At 34.4% G+C, this 10,322-nt stretch overlaps 1 protein-coding gene across 1 annotated transcript; it reads right to left on the bottom strand.

The window, feature by feature from the left end:
• Positions 1 to 223: 223 nt before the first annotated feature.
• nkx6.2 (NK6 homeobox 2) lies at positions 224 to 3,002 on the bottom strand. Its single transcript, XM_006630394.3, has 3 exons — positions 2,232 to 3,002; positions 1,513 to 1,685; positions 224 to 1,009 (listed from the first exon to the last, which is right to left on the bottom strand). Exons 1-3 carry the CDS (start codon positions 2,644 to 2,646, stop codon positions 761 to 763), a joined length of 837 nt encoding a protein of 278 aa, XP_006630457.1. The 5' UTR covers positions 2,647 to 3,002; the 3' UTR covers positions 224 to 760.
• Between the last annotated feature and the right edge of the window lie 7,320 nt (positions 3,003 to 10,322).

Below are 10,322 nucleotides of genomic sequence, written 5' to 3'. Positions count from 1 at the left end.
AAATAACTCATCTTATTCCATTCTCACAGTAACAATATGTTAAGGATTCCAAATACCTCGGATACATTTCGAACGCGAAGAGGTTACCCCATGTATAACAAGATTTTTTAATAAGAATATTAAAATATATATGTAATGTGCTGCTATTAAATAGAGGTGATTACTTAAGAATTACACGGATAAAACATCAAAATAAGATATTTTAAAGCAAAATGTTGTTAAATAATTTATTGATAATACAAAGTGTTTTCCAACTCTTGTGGAATCAATATTATCTTTTTTTCAACATAAAAGAATTTTCCAATTTTTCTATTTTGTTTAATGAGGTAAAAACATAAATTCCTTCAAATGGTAAAAATCTGTTGTTGTGGAGAAAATTAAAGTTTTTTTTTTACATTATAATAAACAACATTTGCACTTTTTACATATACCAGATTGATGGATTTAAACCTATACAGAACAGGAATTATATATATATATGAAACTGATTGTTAGGTGCCACGATTCTGTAAAACAAAAAAAGTGAAGATTTTGAAAACGCCTGAACAAAAAAAAAGTTGCATTCCATGTTCTGTATACCGTTAAGTACATAACTTAGTAAAAAATATATACATCTCACATACATTATCGTCTGTACAACACTTATCACTTACAACACCAAGTTGCATTTCTCGACTCGTTTTTAAACATTGTATACCCTGGTTAAATCAGCTTTAAAAGCGTATTGGAATATTTGAAAGTCTTTGTACATAATGTGTCATCACAACGTGTCCGAACTGTTACTGCAGGGGCTTATAAGACCTAAATTCGTGGCTTTGTGTTTTTTCAGCAGTCTCGTTATTTTTTCGTCATCAGAATTTGGGTCCAGAGGTTTATTATATTCGTCATCATCCTCATTGTCCGAACTTTCCTTCAACTTTTCTGTTTCTGAATCGTGTTTCTTTTTGGCTGATGCCATTTCCGCCGCGTGTCTCTTCCTCCATTTGGTTCTTCTGTTTTGAAACCATACCTGTTGAAATTTAAGAAACTGTGTTAAACCTATAAAAAGGAACATACAGTACGTGTTACTTCTACCTCTTTCATTTCAATTATTTGTTTCTATTGCAAATACGTGTTTATTAACAATTAAGACGAATAAAGTATTATTATTATTAGGTTGCTGATTGTTGTACGTTTTTTTAATAGAAACTTAGATTTTCACTCATTGTGAAAGCAGTTCAGCTTTTTTATGTGCATTTACGGCTGTCTTCACATATCACACAGTACATTTAGCTATGCCTGAACGGAAAGTTTTATTTTTCTTTCCAATTCCCACTAGTGCAGTCTTCCGCTTATATTCTGATAACAACAATATATATTTTTTTTGGTAATTCAGACCATTTTGAAAATCATAAGTTGGTTTATAACGTCGATCTTCGCACTGGTGACGGAATGGCTATCTTGCTTTCAATCCTTTTCAATGTGTTATACATTTATAAAGTTAAACCACGGTGAAAATGAATCCATGCTTACCTTCACTTGACTCTCCGTCATACCCAGGGAATAAGCTAAGCGAGCTCTCTCGGGTCCTGCCAAGTATTTTGTCTGTTCAAACGTTTTCTCCAATGCAAAAATTTGTTGTCCTGAAAATGTAGGTCTAGAATGTTTCTTCTTTCCGTCTTTATCAAGAACCATGTTAGTTTGCGCTAAAATAAATATAAAAGGCGAGTTAATATACACTTGTTAAAGAAGGAACACATACACCTTTGATTTAACCTAACAGTAAAACTCTTAAAGTTAAGGAAAACAAAAGAAAAAACGTTTAAAACACGAGTGGTTTAACAGCAGTGTAACCATAGAAAAGACAACTTGGAAAAAACATTAACTAAACTCTAACAGAAGAATTATACTTTTTAATGTTGTTTTTCTTTCAAATACAAGATGGTGCTTTTTCAAAACATATTTGCAAAAATCCATTCATATAAAATAAATTATTTTGTTTTAAAATCTCTGTCGTTTTAAAATCTTCCAAAAAAGTATAGTCTCCCTTTTCCAAAAACTGGTTCCATCTAAAAATGCCTCCAATGTTTAAATGTATGCTTTCTCTTTTAGCTATCCATGTTATTTAAAAAGATGCTCAGTAATATTATTCTTAGCATGCTGTGCATTCTGCTTTAATTAAAAGTTGATTTCCCCTTTGAAAGTCACAGTCACCAGAAATTGCATATATACAACACATAGAAGAAACTTACCCGGACATGGGACTCGCGGGTCTCTCCAGGGCGATCCCTGCATAACACCAGGCCAAAATATTGGAGCTCTCCCCGGGAGTTCCGTCAGAGGCTTTGGATATCGGGAAACAGCAGCCGGGTTAAAGTACATTCCTGCTGAAGTGGCAAGTCCATTTATCCTTGGGAGTCCAGAAAGGAGATTTCCGGCTGTAGTTATCGGTCTGCCCAAGATATCACTAATTCCATGTGGCGTCCCCAAAGGGATCTGAGTGTTCAAACTTGTTAGCGAAGGTGCCTTGAAACCTGAGGGATTCTGCAAAGCATAAGGGAATAAAGATGTCTTCATTTCAGCCATGTTATGAAGTGCTGCCAGCGGTGTACTGCCCAGGACGAAAGCACTCTGGCGATTAGTATCCATCTGCCCCACCGCTAACATTTGTGATCATCAACAACCAAAAGCCCCCAGGCTTTACAACAATTACAAGACCTGTACCGGAGGGGCTTTTGAAGTTGATTTCAGACCCTGCAGTTCAGTGTCTTGGAGATGTTGTCAGTTTCAGTTTCTGAGTTCAGACACAAGAGTTAAAAGTTTCGCTGCGAAGTAACTTCTGAGGTCGAAGCCGCTATCAAAGAAGTCGGTCTTTGATTTCAGACAGTCACTTTGTCGCATCTGTCCAGAATGAATATCCACTTGGAAGTCAGAAGATCAGATGATGTTTTTTAGTGCTTTTGATAGTTAGCATCAGGGTCGACTTTCCTGTGAAATTGACTCAAGCTGAGATCAGAACAGAGCGGGATGCACTGATAACCACACTGCCACCTGCATGTTCATATCTCCCATTGGATAAAATTGACTGAGGGTGCACTGTGATTGGCGCACCGACTCAGACACTTTACATACACGTCACTTGAACAAAGCAGAACTCTATGAAGGTCTTATTGTACTGCTATTAATGATGCAGCATACTATAGAATTCATTGTTTTAAGATTTGACAAAAAAAGATATATTTACTTTTGTAACCAATGATCGCAGGCAAAGTAAGTATATTAATCTGAATAAAAATATGCCGGATGATGTTTAATGGCAAGTGTATGCACATATATCTCTTAGCAGTAAGAGTAGCCCTAATATCTGAATTTTGAAACGTTTTCCCTTTTTTTCTAAAACAAAAAGGCACGGCTCGACGTAATTTTACTTTTACACATTTTATGTTCATTGTAAATGTGCACTCCAACAATCACTACAGTTAAACGCGTTGATCATATGTATCGAATTTGCGGAAACGCAGAAGTTGTTGGAAACGATTGATACATTATTAAAAAAAACGTGAAGTATCTTCTTAAAAGTGATGCCCCAAAAGGTATTAATGACATATTTTGAAAAGATGTGGCAATATTTCGAGGAATTTCCGGTCATAATTTCTAAAAATTCTTTCATTTCCTAACGTAACTCACCAATGTGAAATATTTTGAATTTTAATACAAAACATGCAAAATGTTCTGCTTAGGCTAAAAGCTGGAGATGTTTGTATCGTTTTATGTTGCATTTCACGATTTTGTTTCACCACATTTCACTTCATACACATCTTTATCTAGAAACATAATCGTGTCATAATATATATAATTATGCTTATATACATTACAATTCGTTTTATATGAATATTTTAAATGCAAGAAAATGTTTTTCTCAGATTTACCACTTCGAAAGTTCGCCCTCGTAATGCATTTTATGCTTAGTCTGTGTTCGGTACTGTATGCATTTACAAGAAATTACTTTGAAAGCTATTGGCGGTTGTAACAGCTTTGTTAACGTTTTCATCTGCATTGCGTTCATGTGTATTTCTAATTATTCTGAGGCAATTATTTCAGTAATTTCTGCGCACAAAGAACGTGACAGAGCTTTCGTTTTAATATTCCTTACTGTAATTACCAATATACAACTTGTCATCTTATAACAGAAAGGTGACCCATACCTCAAAAAAAGCGCAGGGCCTCCCGATTTCTGGTTTTACCTCTGTTAATATTTTAAGGAGATGTAAAAAATATTTTAGTATGGAATATGCTCATGTTGGCGTTTGAAAAAATTCAGGAAATGAACCATGGGACATCGAACAGTAAAGAAAACAGAATTTCCATAAAGTACCTTTAATGGTTTTTAATTTTACGCTCTCCAACTTCATGACTAAATGTTAAATTCTTGTTTCGCTAACCACAGTTTACCGCACAGGCTGTGAAAGATAAATCGCAAATATAAAGAGAAAACAGGTTAAAATTAGAGTTCTTCGAAGCTTTAAAGAGTATTATTTTTTCATTATTTTACTTATATAATGACACATTTTTAAAACGTTGCTGTTACATAACCTCTGTAGATGGACCTTTATACATAAGCTATATTAGAAAATATATCAGAAAAATGTATCAGTAAACATTAACTACATTTTTCGAATGTTAATTTGATTAATAATACTTCTGAGTATAATATTTCTGTGTATCAACCTTATTTTAGAATAATTTTATGCTACAGAGTATGGTTCACGTTCGTTTACGTGCGTGCTACATCAACCATGCATATTTTCATACAGTAGAGAACGTGTTGCCAACCTGAAATACAACGTTTCGATTGAAAACAGTTGAACGTCGTCTTCCAGTTGATTTCCAGTTGTCTTTCTAGTTGAGGCTGCTACAAAATCTATTACATTTTTTCTGTGTAAATCCATCATATTATTTTACATTACAATAATTACAGTTATATTTTTACTATTCTTCACTTTAACGTTTCTCCAAATATAGCATATTAAAACAAAACATTAAGTACCCTTCATTCAATAATATAACATTTAAAAGTTATTTTCATTCGTTTGTTTTATATTTGTACAAGAGCTATTCTGAAATTCAGACAAGTTTCTTTTTTAGCTAGAGGGCAAGTTTATAATTTGAATAAGTGCGTAGCCACAAAGATAAACAATTAAAAAAATTCCCAGGGTTTGCTTTTCTGCATACTGTGGAGAAATCCAAAGTCTTAAAGATCCAAATAGCAATTAAATTCTTTCTTCCAATAATTGCTTTCTAGAGTTTCTCTAGCGAGAGCAAACCGCGGATTTCTAGGGGTCTCTCTGGCTTCTTGTTTTTCGTTTCAGAGAAAACAAACTTGAATTGACTAGTAGACGACGACATTAATCTTTTATTTTATTTGATTACCGAGATCCTAAGAATCCATTATTATTAATATTTGTATCCCAAGTGTTAGTAAGTAAAGAAGACAACCCTAATTGATATGTTTAATATAAACATAAATATACTTTGAAATAACTTTTATTCTTTAATTAATTTAATGTAAATAGCAGAAATCATTATGATTATATTTTAATAGATTAAATCAGTAGGCAGATTAGATTATATACTATAATTATGACAACAGCCGGTTATACGCCGTATTGGTTAGTTTCTACCTCATCTATCACCTCGGTCTAACTACTCAATCTCCTCAATGCAGTTTTCCAAATCATAATTCTCACGCTGTTTCGGTATTGACATTAATGTGATTCTCCCGGTTATCGCGGTAAATCTCAGATGTGAAATATTGAAAACATCCAGAAAAAGAATTATACAGGATTCAAGAGTCACCTAGTGGCTAGAAATACGAAACGCATGTATTAATTCTACTTTTCACTATTCTGGAATACTTTTCCTCAGAGAAGTGATTATGACAACTCTTTAGGTTAACCTAAATAAATATTATGATATACTTATACAGTATGATAATCATAAGTATTACCGCCTATAATTTATCACATTAACAACAGACGTTAAGTTATAACATCGTATGTAATCATGTTCCATTTTTCAAAACAAAGACTCATCGTTCATCCCTTTTATAATTTGCACACAAACTGCATTATACAGTGAATAAGCCAAGAGTATATTCATTATTGTAATAATTACAACTACTGCTACTAATGATGATAATAAAGGTTAATTTTTCCCCTTTGGACTTCATTTTCAACGGCTCGCTATGCCGAGCAGTTGGCATTTGAAGTAAGCATACTATGCCCCCTGGTGCTGCTTCCAAGCAGTGGCATTACATTCGTAAATTAAGTTCAATTCTATTTCACAGTAACTGCTGGTTGTTCACCGCTATAAACGGGCACTAAAAAGTAGCAGTGACTTGCTGTGGCACAAGGTCTGTGTAATATGAGATAGTTGTGGGGGAGTGACTTTGATGTAAAAGAAGATCACCTGCACTGCATGTATTTCAGTGTCGAGTGTAACAAGTATCAAATGGTAAAGTAGTATCAGAGTTTGGATGTGGAGATTGATTTACCTTTCTTTATATACGGTAATGGAGGTTGGGTGTTTTAAAGAGGAGGATATATTTGTCAGTAAACAGATTATTTTTAAAACCTTTATTGGTGATGCTAGAGGTGATGAGATTTCTGCATATTTACAGAGCCTAGAAAACCTTGTCTATGAAATACGCTTTTACTGAGCGCTGATATTGTTGGCCTAGTAAAGGGCACAGGTTTCAATTAAGATGTTCATTAGTTAAGGTAGTTCATGTACTCAAACCGAGAAAAGCTTAAAATGTAACAAGGAGAAATCAGTTAATAATTTTCTTCAGAAGGGACAGCAATTTAAAAACCTTTGTGCAGGTGGTTTGTCTTCTTGTCTTGTCTTGGATGGATGTTCTATGGATGTTCTAGTCCAACTGCCCAGCCTCACTGGGGTATGCAGTTGGCTCCTCCTTTTTAACATTTCCTGACATGCAGGATCGTCAGAAGAACATGATCCTAATTTGTGGCCATTGGGGTGCAATCAAGCTTTTTAAAACATTTTGGGGAAAATGAACATGAGGTACTGCTGCCATGATTGAAACTGGTTGTCATTCTGCCTTTTTTTCTGTTTTTATTTTATAAACTGCACTTAGAGTAAATCACTGAACTCCCATTCATCTCCCAGGAAGCTGGCACACTCGGGGGTAGCTGAGCATGACAATTCCTCTTGTTCCTTTCAGGGAACTGTCGTCGTCGAAGACAGGAGAGCTCTGTAGATAAGATGCAGAAGCAAATGGGAACACCTGCCTTATTCTATGGATGTTTCCTGCCACTCAGCTGTAGTGAAAAATGTACCAGGCAGCATGGTGTAGACAGATAGTCCACCTGTACAACCTTTGTTTATTTAAGGAGAACTTAACAACACAAGTACTGTAAGCCCCTGCCTTATGCCCATTGCTTGCTGAGATAGGTCCTGGCTCCCCTGACCCTGGATTGGATAAGGCAGTAAAAAAACGGATTGTGTTGGTAAGCATTTGTAGTGGTTGTGTGTTGAAATATCTTAACCAGAATTTGATGCAATGTGAAATGCATACTATAATTAACTGAAACCTGAGTATTTCAAGATTATTAAGTAAAAAACACAAAAACAAATAAAGAAGCGCATTAACCCTGATACAGGACTCATGTATGTGTCTCGTCCCTGTCTGTGTCTCATGGAGAACGAGATGGGGCATGCGAAAAAGACAAATTCCTAATACAAGAAATTGTATAGGGCCAATAAAGTGATCTTATCTTATGTATGTTTAATTGATGCAGTTCTTGAAAGTGTGTCTTTTCCTATTATCTCCACTAGGTGAGGATGTTGTATAAAATGCAGAGAAACGTTTACTCGAAACAGAAAAGATTCTTTTTGATTTTTGAAAAAAAGAAATTTACCAAAGATTAATGAATACATTTTAATCTGCTGACCCCTCCAATACTGTCTTGGCTGTCTGTGTTTCAAAATTTAACAATATATTGCAGATTCTCCAAAAGACAAATGTGCATCCAGTATGGTAATAAGAGATGACAATCCCAGCTTACTAATACCTACAATCAAACCTTAGCTTTTCTTTGCATGTTTACATAAAGTTAATATGAAAAACTGCATGTGATTTGTTAAGTATTAAGTATTCCATATCATTTGCTTACAAATGACTGGATCTGATGTCTGATGACCGAAAACACCAACAAAGGATTTTCTCCAGAACAAAATTTGTTTCCAGTTTTCAGAACGTATGTCTTAACATTTCAGGTTGCAAATTGAGCATGGAAAATGTAGGTGTGGAGAAGAAAATTGTTTTTAATGTAGTTTAGGAAATCTAATTGGAAACAGAAAAAATGGAACACATTTTGTGCTGGAATTCTTGTCAGGTTTTCAAGGACTCGGTATCTTTTCCCAGTCCATAGGAGAGTGCATATTAGATTTCCTTCCCAAGGATCCTCCATCTGTAGGGCTATTTAATTGTCTCCTCCTGCCATTTCTCCTAAGTTATGCTTAATAAAACAAAATACTATTCCATCTGTTCCATGGATACGTGTCCAAGCTGGCTGTCATGGACAACATGACTGAGGCCAAGGCTGTTTTCATTAATCCAAGTAGGATGTGTGCTCCATGGAACAGAATAATGTTTGTAGTCAAATTTCCCCCCATAGGACCCTAATTTATGAGAAAACAGATACAGGCTTATGTAGTTGAATCATGAATGTATCTTACAGACCTTTTTTATTACACGTTTTTTTTTTCCATAGTTCTGCCAAGCTTATATATTATAAAATATATTATTCCCTTATAATTTATAGGCAATAAATGTTGGAATTAAGCAGTATGGTCAGAAATCCCCAGATGGCTTAACAAAGATTGTGTGGAAGGTAGATATTGAATTTTTACTTCTCCTGATGCCAGGACATACTGGGAAGAAAAAAAAGTCTCCTCCAGACTATCTGATAGTCAATTTATTGACACCAGCGTATGAAGTGGAGGAAAAGGGAATCAAAGGAAGGAATCGCATGATACATTTCTTTATTGTTGTTTTAATTTTTTAGTGGATAGATATGTCTCAAGAGATAGTGGAAATGACTTAGCCATTGGTCTATGCATTCTAGCCCAAACGGACTTTCTGTGGAACAGACTGTGTGTAAAACAAAAGGTCAATATGAAAGGAGAAGAAATATTTCGGGTTCACATAAATCTAAGTGCTTAGATTCAGGAGCTTTACATATCAATATAATCAATTTAAACCTCATTCTTCATAAGGAATTATTCAGATTTAAAATGATAAAAAAAAGGAATAGAGTAGTATATTTGTATAAAAAAAAGGAATAGAGTAGTATATTGTACTATAGTTCAGGCGGGTAGTTGCGTCAGCATGCGTAGGCTGCAAAGGAACAAGTAACAGGTTAATTCCATGCTGAAAAGAGAAGAAAGAAAACACAATGTTTCGGCCGTGGAGTCTTCTTCAATATTGAGGTATTTTACCTCAGTGATGCCAGATGCCACATTTCTGCATTTTGTCAGTTCTACACTAGATGGCAATGTACACTTACGACGAATTCACAGATCATTACTTTGTTGTGAGAACATTACTTTTCACTTAATAAGAAGGATGAGGTTTGACATGCACTTTGATGGAAGCTTAATAGTGTTCCTGTGCTTTTCTGTGCCCAGTTTTGGAACATTTACAAATTTACAGTGAACTGTGAAGATCAGGCACAGACTGTCATTAAAATCGTCTCTAATGGGTACTAAGTGCCTTGAATAATATGTATTATCTGAATTTTGGCTTCTTAAAGTCATTAAAGACTGTTTAAATAAAATGAAGACTATAATACCATTTAAGATCTCATATGTTTTATCCATTTTAATGTTCTTACTGTATTAATCCTTCTCTTGGCTACCATTAAGACTCATCACTCTTTTAAAAGAGCTTTCATTAATCAGATAATAAAAAACGGTTTGAAATAAAAGAGAAGGCAGCATTTAAAAGTCCTCAGAATAGTTAATACATGCTGGGAAATGAAGGATACTTTTTCCTGAAACACATGCTATACCATAATACAAGAAAACCCAGCAGGCAAACAAAAGAAGAATTACACAATTCAAGGATATTTACATTTGCTTCAGAAAAAGTGAAAATGATATTTTGTAGCAAGAACATACATATATAGATTACTGTATATGATATAGTATAAACTCTATATTATCATGTTTGCTGATAAATCATTCCTTTCAGATATACACATCTGTAATGTATCAGACCTTTGCAACTACTTCATCTATATTTTGCAAATAGTCAAAGG

This window comes from Lepisosteus oculatus, chromosome 4, assembly GCF_040954835.1.
Source record: "Lepisosteus oculatus isolate fLepOcu1 chromosome 4, fLepOcu1.hap2, whole genome shotgun sequence".
NCBI classification, from domain to species: Eukaryota; Metazoa; Chordata; class Actinopteri; order Semionotiformes; family Lepisosteidae; genus Lepisosteus; species Lepisosteus oculatus.
This window is presented reverse-complemented; position numbering and strand designations above follow the sequence as displayed.

Bases quoted from the DNA above. Each gene is read 5' to 3' on its own strand.
- nkx6.2 (XM_006630394.3), bottom strand. From the start codon at position 2,646: ATGTTAGCGGTGGGGCAGATGGATACTAATCGCCAGAGTGCTTTCGTC. The intron at 1,686-2,231 runs GTAAGTTTCTTC...TATTTATTTTAG, and splicing joins CCCGCGAGTCCCATGTCCGG to CGCAAACTAACATGGTTCTT. The intron at 1,010-1,512 runs GTAAGCATGGAT...AAATTTCAACAG, and splicing joins TGACGGAGAGTCAAGTGAAG to GTATGGTTTCAAAACAGAAG.